This window comes from Rhamphochromis longiceps, linkage group LG17 (assembly GCF_057381845.1).
Source record: "Rhamphochromis longiceps isolate RC_006_pf linkage group LG17, R_longiceps_female_GT1.1, whole genome shotgun sequence".
In the NCBI taxonomy this organism is placed as follows: Eukaryota; Metazoa; Chordata; class Actinopteri; order Cichliformes; family Cichlidae; genus Rhamphochromis; species Rhamphochromis longiceps.
The window spans coordinates 18,457,376-18,478,149 of NC_140573.1; the positions used below are offsets into that span (position 1 = coordinate 18,457,376).

At 44.9% G+C, this 20,774-nt stretch overlaps 3 protein-coding genes across 5 annotated transcripts in view; all 3 read right to left on the reverse strand.

Annotated features, from left to right (window-relative positions):
- The window catches only part of stab2 (stabilin 2), a 35,471-nt gene extending 27,846 nt beyond the window's left edge, over positions 1-7,625 (reverse strand). The window contains exons 1-12 of one of the 3 annotated variants that reach the window (XM_085385836.1): positions 7,469-7,625; positions 6,032-6,156; positions 5,514-5,629; positions 3,640-3,725; positions 2,812-2,878; positions 2,633-2,728; positions 2,320-2,442; positions 1,972-2,168; positions 1,717-1,844; positions 1,474-1,607; positions 823-902; positions 467-616 (exon numbers count right to left, since the gene is read on the reverse strand). In XM_085385836.1, coding sequence (XP_085241962.1) covers positions 467-616; positions 823-902; positions 1,474-1,607; positions 1,717-1,844; positions 1,972-2,168; positions 2,320-2,442; positions 2,633-2,728; positions 2,812-2,878; positions 3,640-3,725; positions 5,514-5,629; positions 6,032-6,156; positions 7,469-7,558 — 1,392 coding nt within the window. In that variant the 5' untranslated portion in view covers positions 7,559-7,625. Of the gene's footprint in view, positions 1-466; positions 617-822; positions 903-1,473; positions 1,608-1,716; positions 1,845-1,971; positions 2,169-2,319; positions 2,443-2,632; positions 2,729-2,811; positions 2,879-3,639; positions 3,726-5,513; positions 5,630-6,011; positions 6,157-7,468 lie in introns of those variants that run through there. The other 2 variants (XM_085385837.1, XM_085385838.1) reach the window with 2 other exon arrangements.
- A 1,729-nt stretch (positions 7,626-9,354) lies between these two features.
- Positions 9,355-17,300, reverse strand: wnt16 (wingless-type MMTV integration site family, member 16). The gene is made up of 4 exons (XM_085387927.1): positions 16,632-17,300; positions 15,444-15,670; positions 11,455-11,744; positions 9,355-11,376 (listed from the first exon to the last, which is right to left on the reverse strand). The coding sequence occupies exons 1-4, from the start codon at positions 16,721-16,723 to the stop codon at positions 10,918-10,920; spliced, it is 1,068 nt and encodes a 355-aa protein (XP_085244053.1). The 5' UTR covers positions 16,724-17,300; the 3' UTR covers positions 9,355-10,917.
- Positions 17,301-17,686: 386 nt separating this feature from the next.
- cped1 (cadherin-like and PC-esterase domain containing 1) overlaps positions 17,687-20,774 on the reverse strand; it is a 29,572-nt gene continuing 26,484 nt past the window's right edge. The window contains exons 15-21 of the mRNA XM_085387926.1: positions 20,073-20,172; positions 19,829-19,965; positions 19,502-19,722; positions 19,312-19,413; positions 18,966-19,053; positions 18,745-18,891; positions 17,687-18,673 (exon numbers count right to left, since the gene is read on the reverse strand). Of these exons, the coding sequence (XP_085244052.1) occupies positions 18,452-18,673; positions 18,745-18,891; positions 18,966-19,053; positions 19,312-19,413; positions 19,502-19,722; positions 19,829-19,965; positions 20,073-20,172 (1,017 nt within the window). The 3' untranslated portion in view covers positions 17,687-18,451. The remainder of the gene's footprint in view (positions 18,674-18,744; positions 18,892-18,965; positions 19,054-19,311; positions 19,414-19,501; positions 19,723-19,828; positions 19,966-20,072; positions 20,173-20,774) is intronic.

A 20,774-nucleotide genomic window follows, 5' to 3' on the forward strand; every position in this document is an offset into this window, starting at 1 on the left:
CTTACCACTTTAACATTTGGAAGTGTGAAGACCGTAACAGTTTCACATGTTATCAAAAGTCTCTGAAGTACTTAAGACTGGACTTGGTGTCCACTGTGTGCATCACTTATTTGATTATAAATCTTAATTCATTCTTACAATAAACAGATGCAAGCCAAGTCTGTGAATGCTCTATTTATTGTCATCTTTATTGTGTTTCCAAGGGTTTAAAAACAGGATTCAGTCAAGTTATTTGTTTAATTGCTTAGGGAAAGGGTCTGAGTTTGGGTCTCGGTCAGGTTCTAGTTCGGGTTCTGGGTTAGCATTTTGCTTTGGGTTGGTTTGTTTCTTATGTGAAAAAACAAGTCATCACTCACTTTCCTCAAATTGTTTCAAATCTTTTTTATATTTCCTAATTTTTTTGCTTCGTGCCCTGACATGTTTACACTTCATGTTGTATCAATCTGCTGGTGATGAAGCCTCTCACCCCCTCTGATGTGTCCGTCTCTGCTGATTTTCCCGTCAGTGTGTAGAAGACATCAGTTTTCTTCAGTGTGTCAAACTGCATCATCCCAGCGACCAGATGCATCTTACACAGGTATGTAGCTTTGGACCTGTCCGCTATCAGAGTCCTCACCTAGTAAGAGGAGTAAAGGCAGATGTTTGAATCCTGACTGAACCCGTTTTGATTGAATTGTGTTTTTTCCTCTGGAGCTCAAAGAACGATGAGCTCCCAAAACAAAGCCAGGGTGTGAAAGAAACATAAAAGTGGCTCTAAAGTTAAAAGGAAGCTAAAACTAGCTGCTGATAAAAGTGGATCAGTTTATTTGAAGGGATTCGTACCGGCGTTCCCTTGAAGCCTTTATTTATCGGGATGAAAACGGTGAACGGACCCAAATTCTGCAGCGGCCACGACAAAGATCCTGCAAAACACACACAAACACAATCATCAACATTAGTTCTTTTCATGTGAGACGACTTCATTGACCATCTGTAAAATGTCTCACTACACAGATCGCATCTGAATACCTCCAAAAAACAAGTTGTGCATCAGCTGACGACTTGTCATTGCCAATAAAGCGGAGCAGTAATTGAGCATCGCTCCTATGTTTTACCATGGGATACGTCGGTTATGTCATGTGTTCTGGAGAATAAACAGAGCAGGATCGAACAGGAAGGCTACTTTAGGGGCGACCGTGCAGAACCCAGATTAAACATTTTAAAACTCACTTATAAAAAAAAGTCCTGGATGTGGTAAATAAAAGTGCTTAAAGGAGAAACTTGAAATAATTTTTCTGTATCAGTTTAATTTTTATGAATGCTAGTTTATTTACTGAGTTTTATTTAATATATCTGTCACTGGGCAGGTCACACCAGAACACCGTAGGCCAGAGGGAAAAGCTTACATGTGTCCCTGCACAGAGAGCTAAAGCTGAGGAAGTGAAAGTTTTCTGCTTTTTATGGACCAAATCACCTCAAACTGAATCCACATACCAAACAGAGTGATGGCATTGCTCAGCTGACCCGTCCACTGGCCTCCTGGTTCTGTGTTCAGGTCATTCAGACGCTCCATGATGTTCCCAATGCAGACTTTACCATTACCAATGTAGCCCTGGAGACAGGCGCACCTGAGGGACAGAGCAGCAAGTGACGGCTCAGTTCTGCAGCTCTGCTACTTGCTGCCTGCAGATTCAGGTATTGGTCCATGCAGACATTCAGTAAAGTAAAGTGACTGACTCAACTTGTCCAGGTCCCACGGTGCTGCAGTTGGCGTTCCGGTGGCAGGAATCAGGTGTGCAGGAGTTCTTTAGGCTGCAGCCACCACCCGACAGAGTGTCAAACCCAGAGAGGCACTCACAGTGGGACTGAACAGAGCACAGAGCACAGCAGATTCAGAGGTCACTGACAAGGTCATCTGACAGCAAGCCGCTGCCCCCTGTGGGCCACAGCTCGTTACACACATGATGTGAAAGGTCAGCCAAAATGTTTTACCCTGCCCGGTCCATCGTACACACAGCGGGCAGACTCAGCGGCGCAGCCGCCACGATCGGTCTGACACGGGTCAATGGCCATGCAGACCCGCCCGTCCCCGCTGTAGCCCTCATTGCAGGTACACAGGTGCTGGTTTGGTCCAGTGTGGACACAGGAGGCCTGAGCGTGACACACCCGCTGCAGACACGGATTTATGGCTGAGAAAGACAAAGTGACAAAGTGAGAAAGACAAAGCTGGAGCACACAGAGACTCAAAGACTGTGACATTTACACTGACCACAGACGGGAGAGAGAACTAGAGGTGTGAGAGAGAGAGAGAGAGCACCAAGGGGGTACATATAAGCTCACATAAACACTTGGCTCCTGCTCTCTGGTAGCCGGGTAGACACTGGCACACTAACTGCCCCGTCAGAGCTTCTTCAATACAGCGAGAGTTCTGCTGACAGCTGAGAGCTGCACACTCTGGTAACTCTGAAACACAATACAGGTGTTAGCACAGGTGACAGGGTGCAGGCAAATGCAGAAACTGTATAGGTAACAGGAAACAGGAAAAGATAAGCTGACATGTTACCAAATCAGGAGAAGGACCAGACAACACAGCGGGACACCTGCTGCAGGTGGAGTTACCTGTGAATGTAAAGGTACCAGCAGGAGGACTGACCTTGGTCACAGTTGGGACCCGTGTATCCAGAGAAACAGGTGCATCGGCCGTCGCCCACTATTCCAGAAGCACAGAGGCCGTGGACACAGGAGCAGACTGCAAACAGTGTAAACAGAATTACGGTGGGTCAGAGGTTCCTGAGAACTCAGTGCATCTGTCACAGCTGGAGATGACGTTACCTGAGCTACAGGTGGGGCTGTACCGTCCAGGTGCACAGTCCTCACAGGCAGTTCCTGCAAAGCCCTCCTGGACACACACACACACACAATTAAAAACAATGATAAACAGGATGGGACATCATGGGTAAACTTTAAGAGAGCCGTGGTTCTGGCCTGTAGAGAGACAGATTTATAATGCAAACAGTTTGCTGCTGGGTCCTGTTACAGGAACCTGTATACCGATGTATTTTTCAAAGGTGGAGGGGTTCTGCTTTTACGGTCATTAATTATTTAAACCTTTCAGCCAACCACCGATGCAACACACACATTTATGGGGTTTGATTATTCACAGGGTTCTTGGGTTCCTGTAACAGTCTGAGATCTAAGGTTCTAAAGGGCTCTAGAATCTAGAAGCTCTGAGGTCATTTACTGTTGGTTCTGTGGACAGTGAGTGTTGTTCAAGGTTCTAATATTATGCCTTCTTTATGACAATAAACCCAGATATATGATTACGTCCTAAATATACATTTATATGGACACAAACTCACGTGAAGACTGCAGATTACAGTGATTGTGTCAGTCTGCTTTCACGTTATTGTAGTTTGTTTTATTTTTTGGTTTGTCTGTGTTCCAATCAGCTTTGCTTTCTCACTCCAATTTACCTGCAAATCAGCTGATTTTTGTCACCAGGTGTGTGACGTGATGTGAGAGCAGGTGTGTGAGGTGACACTGTCTTTCATTGTTCTTGTAACAGCGAAAATAAACATCTATTCTATGAGAGCAGGTGTGTGAGAGTGAGATGTACAGTTAGAGCAGGTGTGTAAGGTGAGAACAGGTGTGTGAGGTCACCTGGCAGCTGCAGGTCCCATTCCCTCCCAGTCCAGCGGAGCAGATGCCTCTGCCGCTGCAGGGTCTGGCGGCCTGGTCAGGACACTCTGAAAGAGAACGGGCACATGGTGTGAACAGGAAGCTGACGCTTCATGATTGTGGAGCGCTGCTGTTGTGTTTTCTATGAGGAAACAGACCCCCCCCCCCCACACACACACACACACACTTCCTGCCATCCTCCTTCATGTCATCACATCACCATCATCTGTTTCCCTTCCCCTCTTCCGCTCACAGAACAAATAACCACCACAGCATCACAGGATAGCATCGCAGGAAGCACGGATACCAGGATCGTTCATTCCTGGGTGTTTTTTTTCCTCTTTGAAAGTTATGAAGAAATCCTTCTTATATTTTTAAGTATTTGAACATGTGCCTGTATTATTTTATCATTACTTTGATGCTAAGTCAGTTTATGGCAGCGTCACTTAGGACCGGAAGGTCGGAGCTGGACCAGAGAAATGATCAACAGTTCATAATGAAAATAACTTCTGTTTGATACCAAACATTTGAAAGTGAACATAGTTTAAAAAAAAAATCTGTTTTCACATGACTGCACAGCGATGACCATCAAATATATACTGGTTCTCATACTCAGGAGACATTTTACTTGTTATAATTAAGTATTTTTTATGATATTACTCATACTTTCACATGAGTATCAGGACTTTTACTTTTAAAGGTACTTTTACGTAACAACGACTTCCTCCACTTGTTGGAGGATTGCTTTGGGGTTTTCTGTGAAAACTTTGTAAGAGTTTCAGTGATTTTTTTTTCTTTTTTGCGTTTCTAGTGGCAGAGTCTTCAGTGAAGGTGGAGCTGGGGGTGGATGGAGGACAAGCAAAGTCCTAGAAGACCCCAGGTTCAGGTGTGTCAGCTCTCAGGAGCAGAAAAAACTGAGCATTACTTTTCTGCTTTGAACAGATAAAGCAGGCATGAGACGCATGGGGGGGGGGGGTGTCCACTGAGTAAGCAGATTCCAGTCCTGCTGACAGCGTCTGACCAGAGGAAATGGGGAGGAAGTTTCTGGTTCCTGCAGGACGATCTGGTTCCTACAGAACTGAAAATGTGACACAAGTCACCTGGAAGCCAGAGCTCAGTTTCTTTAGACCACCGAGAAGTCTTGTAGTGAATTTCTGGACAGACCGAGTGTGCTGCTGCTAGCATGCTATGACCAATGAGTGAATACAAAAATTATCACAGTCACAAATTTACATTTTAAACTTCTTTAAATTTAAACGTATTGAATTAAATGTAGCACATGGACCAAAGCGCCCGTCCACCCTCACATCACCCTTACAGAAGCTGCTCGGCTGTGAAGTCTCTGTGCTGATGTTAACGCTGGAGGAGGTTTGAAGCTCAGCAGCTCCTGAGTCAGCAGGACTTTTACACTCACAACTTTTACGCACTCGATGGCACCGCTCTGTAACTTCGCATGCTCCTTTACTTCTTGTCTGAGCCGCTGAGGCGCCTGAAAGCTGAAGAAAGTTCACAGCCTGCCTCACAGCAACATCCACACCTGCTCTCTCTCACACATTTGTAAAGGCAGACTGCGTTGCGGTGCTGGACTTTACACACCTGTGGTAACAGGATCATTTTTCCATTCTTTAATACAATAGACTCCCCACTACAAATGTTAGGCCTGTTATTTTGCAGCCTTTTAACATTATATGTGGTAAACGGACTGATTCTTGTACAGCACCTTTCTACTATGAGCACTCAAATCACTTTATACAACATGCTTCTCACACATTCATACAGCCTCTTTTGAATATAACATAATGATTAAATAAAAGCTTTTTGGCTCTTTGAGGACGAGCTGGTGTGTCGGTACTGACCGATGCAGTCGGGGCCCCAGTAACCTGGACAGCAGCTCTTTATTTCCACCTCCTTGTAGCACTCGAAGGAGCAGCCACTGAGGGGCAGCTTCATGCTGGGAGTGTTGATGTAGTACCTGCAGAACAGACAGACAGACTGGAGGTAAAGTGGCTGCTGATGTTGGGATCCAGGACAGCAAGGCTCTCTCCTCTTAGAGGTGGAGGTGGGTGAGGGAGGGGAGGGGTCCTTATATAGCCTGATTCAGACGGAGAGGCTGCTCTGTGGCTCAGTGTGATACGCAGAAGGACTGTTTTGAACCCTGACTCGACAGCAGAACTGTTAACTGTAAATTCAATAGAAAATTATTAAAGAGGTGATGTGGAGATCTTTTAAAGTTTCTTGTGTGAGTTGTGATGTTTGATGTGAAATTGTGGAGGTATTTGAATTTGTGCAAAGAAGCTAATCACAGTTTATTGTTTCAACCATCAGTTGAACCACAATGAGGACTTTGAGTGGACCTGTGCTATGTGGTGCTCACTTGCAGTCCTGGGCGTTGGATCTGGGCGTGGGTTTGAATCCTGATGGGCATAGGATCAGCTGGCTGATGGTGCAGGAGTGGCACATCGTGCGAGTGCGGAGCACTGTCGAGTTGGAGCAAAAGTTCTGAAAAAAAAAGAAAAGAAAAGTGTCTTTCATCAATGTCTACGCTGTGTGAGTGAAACTGTGCTGGCAGTGTGTGGCTGCAGCTCTTAGCAGGACGATTTCCAACCAATCAGGAGCTCAGTGCTCCACACACTGTCAGCGTGCAGGTAAACTAGAAGGTAGCAGTGTGGAAAAGTTCAACTCATCACTTTGTAAAACTATTAAACCTCCTCCTCTGGACCTGAAAACCAAAGACTGCTGCTGGTGGCTCGACTGGAACAGGAAGTAAGTGTAATAACTGTAATAGCAGCTGTGGTTATCTGCTCCATCAGCTCCACCCAGGAAACGGTCAAAGGAGGCAAACAGGACACGGAGTTCCTGGGCCGATGATGACTTCCTGTTACAGCCTGCAGGTTCAGATGGGAATCAGCTGCTGACAGATAAACTGGTTCCTTTTTGCCTTTGCTCGGTGACAGTTGCTTGTCAGCGGGCTCTGGCTGTTGAGATAACCTCTGATGTGATTCCCGCTCAGTTTCCAGTATCAGCTTATCTAAACACGCGGCTTCCACTAATCGATCCGCTCTGTGTCATCTCTATAAGTCGCCAACTTCACTGAAGTTCAACAGTCATCGCATTGCTGCACAGCTATTCCTGTGTGGGCGGAGCTTTAGTCTTTGGCATGTGCGGCTTCTTCCTGCAGTCTCTGCTGTGTTTCTTTGTTTGCAGCTCTGCAGACCTGAGCAGGCTGCTGCAGGTACCTCATACTCCAGCTGTTGGCTGCACCAGCACATATCAGACTGAAGATCTGTTTATACAGAGCACATAATACTACACAGTACTGCCTGTAACCATGGCAACATTCTGCTTGAGTACCCCACACTAGTTATTTCTCACATTGTTTATGTGAATGTAAAGCTTCTTGAATGAGGGTTGGGGCTATTCCCACTGCGTCCACACTCTCAGGTGACTCCCCCTCCCCAGAAAGTGAACGTCAGAGCAAATGATGTGAGCAGTGCTTCAGTCTGCAGCTCATAATATTTCAGTCAGAGAACACATCGCTATGTAAGATATCAGAAAACCAGAAGTTATCACAGATGAAGCTTCAAACAGGACAGCACAACTAAAATAAATGGAGCTCTTTCTGAGCTGATGTGAGGAAGGGCTCTCAGATTCATCTACTCAAAGTTTCACAGAGACGCTGACGCACGACAACCAGTGTCCAAACTTTTACATCCTGAAGCTCATGTAGATTTTTACATCTGAACCGCCGAGTTCAGTTTTTGAGTTTGAAGCTGAACGAACTCCATGAATAAAAACAGGCGGACGAGCTTACCTGTGCAGCAGCTGACATCTTCAGCTCACTCATCATCATCATCATCATCAGAGAGACACACAGCAGCCGGACGCTCTGCAGGACCTCCATCTCTTCTGCCCTCCAACTTATCCCCGCCAACTCTTTTCAGCTCCTGCGCCTCTGAGCCGCCTCCTCCTCCTTTATCATCCCTCATGTGTTTCCTGAAAAACCAAACTCAAAGGAAACTGCCGAGTCCGAGGTACACACTGACCCATACATGCACACACACACACACACACACACACACACACACACACACACACACACACACACACACACACACACACACACACACACACACAAAATCAACACTCTGTGTGTCTGTGTTTCAGACCTTAAAAACAGAGACACACACACACACACAAAATCAACACTCTGTGTGTCTGTGTTTCAGACCTTAAAAACAGACACACACACACACACACACATACACAGAGACACACAGATACACTCCCACATACACAAACACATACAGAAACACACTCACACACAAACACACCGGCGCACGCACACACACACACACATACACAGTTCAGTTGGTCTCAGGTTGCCATAATCGTTACTCCTGCGTTGACCTCACACCGACGGCAGTGCCGCGGTCGACATGCTCGCTATAAAGTTTCTGTGTGTATGAATGTGTGAATGTGAACACGCAGGAATGCAGATGTTTGATTTCTGAGGAGAAGCTGAGGGCAGCAGATGATCACACACAGGAGCCTGGGTGTGACCCCTGACCCTGTGGGCCCCTGGATCTGTGCCTGGCATACCCTGTTCAGTAATGTGCAGTAAGAATGGCAGGAAATCCTGGAGTGTAAATAAGAACATGTTTTCACTTTTTCCCCAAATCTTTCTGCCTCATCATCATACACTGCTGATAACACACACTCCTGTCTTTGTGAGGACCCTCTCTGACTCAGCAACATGCAACGAGACCGCGGCCTCAACCCAAACCTGAACCCTGCAACTATGCCTGAAGGTTTGAAGGCCTGAATATAAGAATAATGAATAAGTACAAAGTTTAAATAGTTTATCTGAGGTACACACGATCAGTCCTTGCTGTGCTACTCGAACAAAATGAACTCCATGTTGGATTCAGTCAGAACTGAAATTGGTCAGGAGAAAGTTCACTGAGCTCAGAGATCAGCTGAGCAGGACGATCATTTTTTTGATGTTACAGACGTTACACCCCTCATTTACACCCCTAATTTACACTCTGGGAATGCACAGATCCTAAAACTCAGGGCACTGTGGTGTCTGTCTGTTGCAGAGTCCAGCCTTACTGCATCCATGTGCTGATGATCAATGCACTGATTAACTGATCGTCATCGTCGGTCTGAGCTCCTCTACCAAAGGACACATTTTAGCAGTTTGAAGGTGTGGTCCATTCAGGCGTTTATGTTACAGTAAATTATTTACAGGGTTAGACTGATCAAAAAAATAAAAAACTACATTCCAAGAGCTACATCTCAGACTCTACAGGCTTCAGTTAGCAGGTTAAAGGTTAGAGTTCATGACAGCATGGTTAGAAAAAGGCAGAACAGGAATGGCTGTTCAGAGGGGCTGGAGGAGAAAGCCTCTTCTCAGTAAGAGGACATAACAGCAGGGATCGGGTTTGTAAAGCTGCATCTGAACAAAGACTTCAGGAACAACATCCTTTGACAGATGAGACCAAATGTAGATGTTTGTCCATCACGCACAGCAAACAGCTTGGATCAAGTGTCAGCACGGTGGAGAAGGGATGATGATCTAAGTGCACCTTGAACTTCTTTTGTGGTTCTTCAGTGTGAGGCCATCTGTCCCACAGATAAAGTTGGAACCAACCTGGGTCATCAGCAGGACAAAGATCCAAGCACAGCAGCAAATTTGCAACTGAACGGCTGAAACAGAAAAGAATCGAGCTGCTGCAGAGCTCAGAGAGCTGTGCACAGTTCAGATCAGTTTGAATGTTTCTCAAATTGTTTCTACGGTCTGATGTTTCATCAGCTGTTCTTTTGTTCCTGCTGTTTAAACTGTCAAATGAAAGAAGTGATGGATGCGTTCATCACCAACTGACAGACAGGATACTTTCTCCTAACTTTATTTAAACACATCCATGTGAACAAAGCTGTGCAGGCTTAATATGTTTTATATGCTTGTTATATTTACATCTTTCTGATGTCTTTAATCATTCTTTTATTCAAAAATCAAAAAGAAGACTCTTCTTGGGTGAGGTGGAGGCAGAATAGGCAGGGCCTTCTGTGATCAGATGTAATGAAGTACTTTTACTCTACATCATCAGCTGCCTGTACAGCTATACTGCTGTACTTCCAGCTGGAATGTAGTATTTCCTGTTTCTGGATTATTCACAAGGTTTCCTTCTTTCAGGATGCCTTTTTGGGAATGTTTCTGGAATATCTTGTGAGGAGTTTTATGGTTTGTTAAAGACAAACTGAACCAAATCTCCTCTAACATTTTCTCTACCAGGCATTTTATTTTTTATTAGTCAAAGTATAATAAACCGTATTTGTGTGGAACCTTTAAACAGACTCACAGCTTTTTGTTCTGTTGTTTTCATGTTTTTGTTAATAAGGTTTGCCAACAGAAATTGAACAAGGAACTCTTCACGTCCACATTTACGGGATCATTTCACCTTCTGATGTCAGTTTGATTCTTTTTGGACAGAAATTATAAAAATATGATTCCATACCAAATAATCAACTTTTAAAAATTATTTACACATAAATATCTTTATTTTAAAATATGAAATCAGTCTGTGGGCTGCAGAACTGGTGAGACTGATCAGGAGTCCATCTGGTGTGCTTCAGTCATTTAGATCTTCAGATTGAGTGTGCAGCAGCACTGATCCTCCTCCTGGTGGCACTCTGAATGCTTCAGAAACATCACGTTGGAGAAGTCTGTCCAGTCTGAAACATTTAAACGTTCAGGCAGTAAAGTCCTGTCCTGGGTCTGCTGCTCACAGGTGAACATGAAACAGCTCACACAGGAGGCATGCAGGAGGCTGTCACGTGGCTCACCTGGATCTTTCCACATGGAGCAGCAGCTCCGCTCTGAGCTCCTCGCCACATCGACAGGTAAACTTAAGGCTTCACCTTCACTGCTCGGCCCTCAGGCAGCTGCTCACCCATTTCTTCTGTGACTCTTCTGCAGGTTTACTCTAATGGTGATGTTATCAAGAGAGAAGGTGAAGCTGTGCCATGTGCTGCTGTAAATGTACCAAGTACTGCTGACCTCAGATTGGTCCAAGGAGGATCTGTCTTCACCTGAGAGGTTCAGTCCTTCTTATGTTTACACTCTTTCAGATCCAGATGTCCAATTTGTCTCTTCCCACAAATCCTTCTTTTATTCCAGGTGTTCTTCTATTACCAGGTATCATGCTGAGGTGAATGAAGGTAAGCTACGTGTTCCACGTGTTTCTGTTTCCAGGTGTGTTACTTACAGGTGTGCATGTCGTTCATGCTCTCGCAGCGCCTGCAATGGACGTAGCAGCACCACACAAACTTGCACTCGCAGCGCTGGACGTGTCTGACCACGTGTGTGTTGTATCCTCTGCCGCAGCACAGCAGGTTACAGCTGTCCGGCCCCGTGGATGTCCGGTTGCACCGGCGCCCTCTGGTGCCCGCGATGCCCCGCCGCCTGTCCTCCAGACAGTAGTTTGGAGACTTGTTGAGGAAGATGAGCTGGTGTTTGTCCACATGGAGACGCCGCTGGTCCTTCCACTTCATCTTCCTCTTGGATCGCTCCGTCACCTGCATGCTGTGCTCGTATCTGTCCTTCAGATACGTCCCGACCCGCTGAAACGGCGCCATCGTCCTCCAGCATGTCTTCACCGCGCAGGAGCCAGAAACACCGTGACAACGACAGTCTGTGGACATCGTCCTGTTGATCGCCTGCAGGATGCAAACAGGAAGTTAATCACACCTTGGACCTTTAGACTTTCAGCTTTAGTTTGAGTCGTCGACGTTCACCTGTCGCCCGGCCTCGCTGTTGTGCTGGTTCATGGTGCTCAGCGTGTAGCTGCTGCGGCTCGTCGACATGTTCTTCAAGGTGTGGTCCATGAACTTGCGGCTGAACCACGTCCCGTACTGGATGTGATCTGAGCAGCCACCCCAGTGCCAGCCCTCTGCTGCTGAGCCGCCGCCCCGCAGCCGAGCATCGCAGCCGCACTCCGTCATGTTGCCCTGGCTGCAGGAGCGCGTGACGGCATGGACGAGCCCTGCTGCCATCACCGCATAGATGAACGCTGTCTCTTTGGTTCCTGCAGTGACAGAATGGGCAGACATGACACTTATTTCAGGAGGTTTCATGAGGTATACTTTCATCGTCTCAGATGCTTCTTTGCTCATTGGTTAACAATCTTCACCTGATTCAGAGTACCCCTCAGAAATGAAGGCAGAACCACTCTGTACTGGTCACACTCCAGCTGCTTTTATCTTTCAGTCCAAAACTAAAAGCAGTCAGTGTTAGCACACAGGCAAAGTCCTGTCAATTAAAATTCACTGGCTATCTAATAATTTAATATATAATTAATAGATTTTATATTTAAAAGTGTATTAAAATAAAATATTTAAAGTCTGTGTAAATGTTTTAATATTTATGCTTATTTTAATTTCATATCATCACTTCACATACATTTTCATCATCAGAAGAAAATGGATGGATATATGGATGGAGGGTTTTTCAGACTGAGGTGCAGTCTCTGTGAGTTTCACAGTCTGTAGTCTCTGTAAAGTCTCATATTCAGACGTGCTGTCTGAAGTATTCTGGTCACATTGAGGAAGTGAAGAAATCATTTATCGCTAAGACTGGTATTGGTGCTAAAGGGAGCGCTGCCCTCTACAGGCAGAGACAGGAACTGCAGAAAAAGATTTAAACGATTTCTGAAACCTGAATTTTCTGCTTTGAAGTCTGAAAATTTAACTGAAGGAGAAAATTTCTCTCTTTGATGAATTTAATTTACAAGTCATTGAATGAAATGAGGTCATGTGACTACATTATGGGTTTATGTGCACTCTGACCATCACAGATATACATAAGTTTGTTAACCAGTGTTTTTCCTCAGACTGTAAAAGCTGATTTTACTCTCAGCGACCTCTGACCTCTCACACTGTGACCCTTGATGGTGTTACTGAATGCCTTGTTGTTGTAAAAATTCCTACTCTATTTACCCTTTTCCTCACTCTGCCTCACCTAACCAGACTTATTTTGTTTCCTCTTTTACTGTCTCTCGACTGGTTGGCTCTGGAGTTTGTCCCCTAATTAAACTCACCTGGCGCACATTATACAAAAATCGAATCTATTCTCAGAGAAGCTGAGCTAACACACGCCTGAGTGGAAAAAAATACATGGTTTCAGTCAGATTCATTTCAGCCAATCAGAAGCAAGCTAAAACGGCCACTGTTCAGTAGGATTCTGTGGCTGCTTTTGGAGAGCTTTGGAACAAATAAAGTTTCAGTGAGCAGTGGTGGTCAAGTTACTTAAAAACAGTAATTAGTTACTTCTCCAAATCACTTTATTTCTCCGAATCCCTTTACTTTAGTGATTACTTATTTTCAAAAGTAATTAGTTACTTTATTACTTAGTTACTTTTTAAAAACATGATAAACAACCTGAATATGTAATAAAGCAATAGACCTTTCAGCCTAATTCTATTTTTTCCTGCATAATCCATCATATAATATTGAAAATTCTCTTTTTAAAACTTGTTTTATTAGTTTTAATCTTTTAACTTTATGCACATTTCATCAAGCAAAAACTAAATTATATTCAACTGTCTCTGACTAGAAGAATTTCTTTTTACATTTAAACCAGATTTGAAAACCAGATTTAAACCAATCTGCATATTCCAGCATATAAAATAAATTATTTTTTGTGTTTACAATCACTCTTTCAAATAAATGCAAGTTAAACACAGCAAAAAATGAATAAAATCGAAGATTCAGCATCACTTAGCCCTGTCGCTCTTAAATCTTATTTTCACCAGTTTCGCAGGAGTGGGGCCGTCGCAGGTTTTCCCAGTGCTGCAGCGGTCATGTCAATGGGGAGGATCTGGGGATTTCTCTGTGAATTTCACATTCCTGTGGCAGCGTGCTGGGTGCTTGCTATGATTTGTAGTTTAATTTTTTGCTGTAGAAAGAAGTTTTTTTCACACGCAGAGTGTACAGCAGACACTTCTTACAGAATCAAACTCAAAGTAAGGTAAGTACTTCCAAGCTTTAAACACCGCACGGTCGCACTCTCTCCCGCACTGTTGATCTGCACACGTCTGTTGCTGCCACGGACGTCGCATGCTATTACGTCACTGTCATAAGACACTGACAAACAAAATCAGGGTTTAGTAACCCAGTAATACAGCCAGTGGCGGTCCTAGCCTGTTTGGCGCCCCGGGCGAACACCCCCCCCCCCCCCCCCCCCCAACACACACACACACACAAAACATATTAAGGATTGTACATTAACATAAAACTGTTGTCGGAACCACACTGAATTTTGCCATAGAAACACACACATGAAGAGAGAGAGAGTATGCATAGTATGCAAACAGCTACCAAGCAGCCATCATAATTCGTCATACAATGAGAACAGGACGAATCAACAACTGACAATGACTAATTAATATTATAATCTGTAACATAATGTATTGTTTGGAGTTTAGTCTGTTACTGTTACTATTTTTACCATTTCTTCTTGGAGCAACTGTAACGCACATAATTTCCTTAGGGATTAATAAAGTATTCTGATTCTGATTGTTTCAGGATGACCTGCCATTATCCAATGACACATCTGCTTACCTGTATGTTTTGCTCGTTTCTCCTCCTCTTCTTTTCTATTTTTTCTAAACTGAGCACCTGATGACTTTGAACTTTTCTTGTCCATCTTACGTTGGCTTTAATTTTGCACTCCAGTATGAACACAAATCCCCCAACTCGAGGATCACCACAACATGATCTAACACACCTACACCTTAGTTCACAGATTCACTTTGTCTAGGGTTTATTTCTGGGATTTCACACAACCCAGGATTCAAATCATGAATACATAATGGGCTTGGATTTACATCATTATGAATGAAATGTGCTCTATTTGGAAGCAGCCGGCCCCTCCCTTTTCGACGGGTTGTGTGTGAGACTTTAAATCATCAAACTATAAATTTTAAATTGTTATTGATCCCTTTACCCCTGGTCCTAAAGTGTATATTTATTTTCTTACTCTTCTTATATTTATTGTTTGTTTACTTGCACTGCTGTAACTGGAGCCTCGTCGTCTCGTCTCTCTATATACTGGACTGTATGTAGCGGAGATGACAATAAAGTTTACTTTGACTTCAGCAGCGAGCAGGCGCACCGAGGAAAAACATCGGTGCAAATTATAAGTCTGTATCACAATGTCTGGTGTTTTCGTGTTTGTTGGTTTGTTTTTGTTTTGTTTTATTCTGCGAGTTGGTTATTAGATGCTGCTCCAGCCAGTCAGTGAATCCCCCGCCGCCCCGCCCTCTCCTCCCTGTGCCGCAAGCAGCAGGCGCACCTCGCAAACGGAGGGCGCCCTTACTCCCAGCAAATGGGCGATAGAAAACCGATCGGTGCCTATGCCATTCCCAATATGCGCTGGCTGATGTGGGGGCAGCATGAGTACGAGCAATTTTTTATTTTTATTTTTTTGCCGATGCCCCTGATGCCGCCCCCCACCACGATGTCGCCCGTGTCGCCCGTATTAAAAACCGCTACTGAATACAGCGTTCTTACGGGAAAGTAACACTAATCTAATTGCATTTTTACAATAGTAATCCTTTACTATAATCATTACTTGAAAAAAGTAATCGGAACGCGCGTAACTGCCCATCTCTGTCGATGAGTGAAGCCTGTATTTGCTCCATGACGGTCCTGCTTCACCTGAGCAGTCACGCGTCCAGGTGAATCAGAGGGAGGAGTCCCCACCCCCGTTAAGTGATCTTACTCACCGCTCGTGAGCTCGTGCCCGAACACGGGCACCTTCTGATTGGTGGAACAGTTCCAGCGCTCGTGCCTGAACTGTCTCTGACACTCGGCCACCCCGAGGCGCGCGCCCTCCCGGACTCCCGGCAGCAGGATGGACTTCCTGCTGCACAGCTCGCGCTGCCGGGGGCTCAGAGACAGGTTGGAACACCCCAGCTTCTCCACCAACCCCGGTGACGTCACACCGAGCCACCTGTCGACAGAAATCAGCAAAACTTTATTTAAAATAATGAAAAGTTCAGACAGCACACCTCTGATTTATTCATTTATTACCTGTCCATCCTGCACAGGTGTGAAGTGAAGCACTAACTCTGACGTCACGTTGTGCAGCGTTCCTGGCTGCGGGGTTGCTTATCATACAGCGTAACATCTAAATGAACGCTTGTATGTACCTGAGATGTTCCGTTATTCGGGCCGAAATCGATAAGAAACTTCGAGAGTGTGCTTATATGAAACGTGTAAATACTTGCTGTATTTATACTAAAATAAAACACATATTAGAGAAAGTGGTCGCTGTGTATGTGTGCCCCCCATCTGATTTCCGAGCCCAACCCCCCCGGCTCGGCGCTCATCTGCGCCTTTTATCAGGCTCTTGGCGTAGAGCAGGTCTCTTGCGCGCGTGCGCTGCTGCTGCGGATTAGAAACGGTCTGTGCACGCGCAAAATTCGGATTCTTGGACATTACCGTGGAAAATCCGCGCGTTTCAGCCAAAAACGAGATCCAAACCTCATCAGCTGAGTGTGTGAGGGTCACAGAGAGGTCACACCGAGTCTGCGCGCATTTCTGTGAGCGCGAGAAGCTTTTAATGAGCACGAAAGAAGAGGCGCTCTTTAACGACACCGTTAATGCTCCTGTAGGCTGAGCCGGTGAATTCGCTGTTTTCCAGGCGGACTCTGCACTCAAGTTCTCCGCTGCCCTGCAGCTCACAGCCAGCTGGCTCCGTGTGCTCCTCCGGGAGCTTCATCTCCATAAACGTCTTCACGCATGACTCTGACGGCTCCGTGCCAGCGCGCGCTTTGGCACGAGACAGCTGAAGAAAACTTTTGGGCTTTTATTTAGCGTGCGTGTGTGTGTGTGTGTGTGTGTGTGTGTGTGTGTGTGTGTGTGTGTGTGTGTGTGTGTGTGTGTGTGTGTGTATTTTGTAACATACTTACATCCAGCTGCCCCTGCAGCACAGCGGGCACACGCACACCAGCAGCAGACTCAGAGCGTTCATGTGTCGTACTCCGCAGTTCCGCGCCTCCATCCCTGCTCAGCTCCGCATGCTGACAGCGACCCGGCCCGGAGCAGGCTCCTGAATCCCGCTGAAGGAGTCCTTTCGCTACTGTGCTTTCCTCGATCTGCAGGAGAGTAGAAGCACCTTGGACCAGTCCCAGTCCCGGACGGTTCTCATTGGACCAACTCAGGACTCAGCAGCTGACGTCAGAGCTGGGCTATAACTGGCTGGATGGGTGAGAGGCTTCATGATAAAAAAAAACTTCGTGCTGACATCTGATCCCCGAAAAGCAAATAAACGACGGAACACAGTAGAAAAAAAAATCTAAAAGTGGATGATTTTTGAATGAGGTTTGGTGAAAACATTTTAGCTATATAAAAATAAAACTTTAAAAGATTAAAACTGAAACGATTTTGTGAACTTAGAAAGCAAACCAAAATGCAAAAACGATACGGAGGAAATATGCTTTTAATATCTGAGATCAGATTTCATTACAACTGATGAGAAAACGTGTTTGCTGAGAGTCACTGCTTTCAGAAAGTTCAGAGTTTATATTGTAGTGCCTGTACTTAATAAAGATTAAAACTAACTAATAACACCGAAACTATTAAAAACGAAACATTTTTGAAATAATGAAAACTAAAGGAGTAAATTCTCCCTGGAAACTAAACTGAACTAAAACGAAAAAGTCTAAATGAAATAAAAAATAAACAATATTTAGGAAACAATAACTCTGTTGTTGGATTTTTTTTTGAAGAATGCTTGTCAAAAAAACGTAAAGAAAAATTTCTTAAAGCAACTTTTGTCAATATGACCAAAAAATGCAATAAATAAAAAACAATTTATTTCCTAATTCTGGAGCTTTCAGCCTCCTCTGTGGACCTCCAAAAGTTATTCAACAACCTAAAATCTGTCCTGATGAAGCTAGAGATGATAATAACAATAATAATAATAATAAAGAGAAAAAGATGAGTTTTGTCCACTGGTGTTTTATTAAATGTTATAAAGCCATAAGTGAGACGGTGTTTAAAAGACTGAGTGGTTGTGGTTGTGAATGTGTTCACAGTTCAGGATTAAAAACTTTTGTTTGACTTTTTGTTTTTTGTATGAAGAGCAGAATGAGCACAGTCATAAAAAATATTAATTTCTTCTGTTTTCAGCTTATAAAAAGACACATTATACATCTGTAGAAAAATATAGAAATATAAGCAGAGTCATAAAAGATGCTTCTGTCACGTGATGAAGAGCTTTCATCAAGTCTTTGGAGTTAAAACTGGTCTGACATACAGAATCGATCAATCAGTGAGGCCTGAGGCTAAGTCTGAATCAGGAAGCAGCTGCTTGAATCCACGCTAACTCATATCACTGTCAAACACACGGGCCAGCGAGAAGCAGCTGGTGCAGTCAGCAGAATTATGGTAGAGGATTTTTCTGGTTCTGAAATGGAAAATCCCAGCAGAAGGTCAGAGATTAACAGTCCTGCTGCTGGGACTGAAATGCTGAAAACTTTAAACATCTGCGAGCAGCAGGAACCAGCTGAGCGATATCTCGAGTAACCTCTGCTTATTAGAAGCCAGCAGCTGAGTCTGAGACCCTCAGCGTCTCGTCGGATTGGTGCTCCTGAGCTGCACAGTGAGGCTTCTGTTCATTCTGAATAATCCACCTCCACCATTGAGTCCCCCACCCCTCTCTGAAGTCCACGTCCTGGAGGGGGACAGGTGACTCTCCCGAAGGATTCACCTGGCCCCTCCTAGGTGTTCAGTTTCGGGTAATGGGACACAGGCGGCTCAGAAGGATCTCAGAGTATACTTGGTTCACTGGTCCTCTAACACGATAGGTTGTGGGTTGAGACCCCGCCTCCTGCTCCGTGTCTGGCAGGGTTGATTGGCTGCCGAGTGTATGTACAGTTCTCTCTGTTCTGGTCGTGTTCGCGGTGGACGTTCTGTCACTGGAAAGTTTTGTGGACCAAAACTTCTCCACCTGAGAAAACAGAGCAGAACATCAGCTGTGAGGACTGCAGCCCTGACCACTGGAAGCACAAGTTGTGTTACCTCGTGAAAGTGACAGGCACAGCGTCCCTGCAGGAACTCTTTGTATCGACCCATCGTGATGCTGAACGTGTCAATCACTTCGTACCCATGATGCTTGGCGGTGGTGATGATGTCGTCATTCTCCCTGTACAGGTCCTGTATCTCTGTCTGAAATATTGATCAAAGAAAGCAGCTTTAATTCCCATAGAGGGGTATGAATGACAGCAGGAACAGGAACCTACCAGACTGAGAGACCTGATCCCGTCCACAGGCAGATGGAAGCCCATCCCTAAAGACTTCACCACCACCAGGATGTTACTGAGAGATTTACTGAGGAGGGACAGAAGTAACCTCACGTTACCATAGAAACCAGAGTCCTCAATAACATTGCTAATCCCGAACGCTAAACCCCGGGTTACTGTCTTTACTGAAAGGGTTTCTCATGTTACAGGAAATGCAGGACTGGAGTACAGGTGAACCTCAGGGATCAGCGTTAGGTCCTCTGTTCTTTAGATCAGTGTAAGCCCATATGGAGATAACACTGTGGTTTATACTGTATGTAGGTGGTGTTACACTGTGTCTCCTCACTTGTCCAGCACTTCACTGACTGTCCTCAGGTGATTGGTGTTGAGCCACTGGACTCCTCCCACAACCAGAACTGTTTGGTTAGAGTTCACCAGAGGCTGAGACCTTAACAGACAAGAACAAGAAAAGTCACCTGTTAAACATCTCACGGCTTCATGTAACATGCCTCAAAAGTGGATTGTTAGGACCTCACCTGTTGAGCAGCTGCTGCAGAGCCTCCCTGAACGTGGGTCGCTGCTTCTTCTCCAGCCAGAACTGAGGATAGTACGAGTAGCTGACCAGAGTCCGTCCTCTGTTCAGGTTCCTGTAGACCAGCGTGTCGTGAGCTTTGTCCCAGTCCTCCAGGGTGGAGTTCACCCTCTCCATCAGGAAGTACATCATCCCACGATTTGTTGAGTCCCCGATAAACAACAGCTGAGGAGCAATGAGAGAGCTGGTGATGTACCTCCATCAGGACGACTGCCACAAACTGAGACATCTGAGATGGACTGGTTCAAATCAGCTGATCAGGTGACCTTACCTTTCTGTCCTTCATACAGTCCTGCAGCAGTGGGTGGTCCACTATTGGGTGATAACAACCATCTGCCTGCCAGGAAACTTCCCTCCAGTCGCACGTCCTGTTGTCAGAACAACTGAGGCATGGAACAACCCAGCGTCCTGTCAGGCAGGTGAGACACACAGGTGAGGTGGCGAGAACAAAAAGTCACTTGACTTAAATTTGATGTATTATCTTAAGGAAGCAGTCCACCGGCAGGACCTCAGACCTGACACGTGTCCCGAGCTGCAGGCATTACGTTGACTCTGGGATTCGCTGTGGGGCTGAAGACCGCAGGAGCGATCTGGCTGGACCAGCAGACCGCAGTCCTGAACAACAGACATCAAACTGTGACAAATTTGCAATCAGCACTTCCAGGAAGTTCTGAACCTCCTGTGTGCGATTTCTGACTGCAGTACTCTGCAAATACTACAAACTGTAAATATAAAATGGCAAATGGACTGGGTCTTTTTTATACTTTATTTTATTGTTTTATATTGTTATTTGTTGTATTTTTATTCTTTTTAATTTTGTGAAAATTAAGCACTTTATGATTTTTATTTCACAGAATTTTATCTGTGAAAAGCGCTATATAGATACATTTTATTAACTTCTTATATAGCATTTTTCTTCTGTATCTGAGCACTCAAAGCATTTTACACAAATTGCCTTAATCACAAGCACTTTTTTCGATGCCCTTTCGTGTAAGTACTTTCTATCTAACATTCATACGCATTCAAACTCCGATGGATGCATCGAAGAGCACACAGACTAAAGCAGATGGGGATCAAACCACCTACTGATAAGTAGGTGATCTGCTCTACCACCTGAGCTACAGCCACCCCAAATAACACACTTTACCACCCAGAACAGTAATAGTGGAGGAATTGAGATGTTCTGGACACAGATGAAGAGGAAACAAAGGAACCCT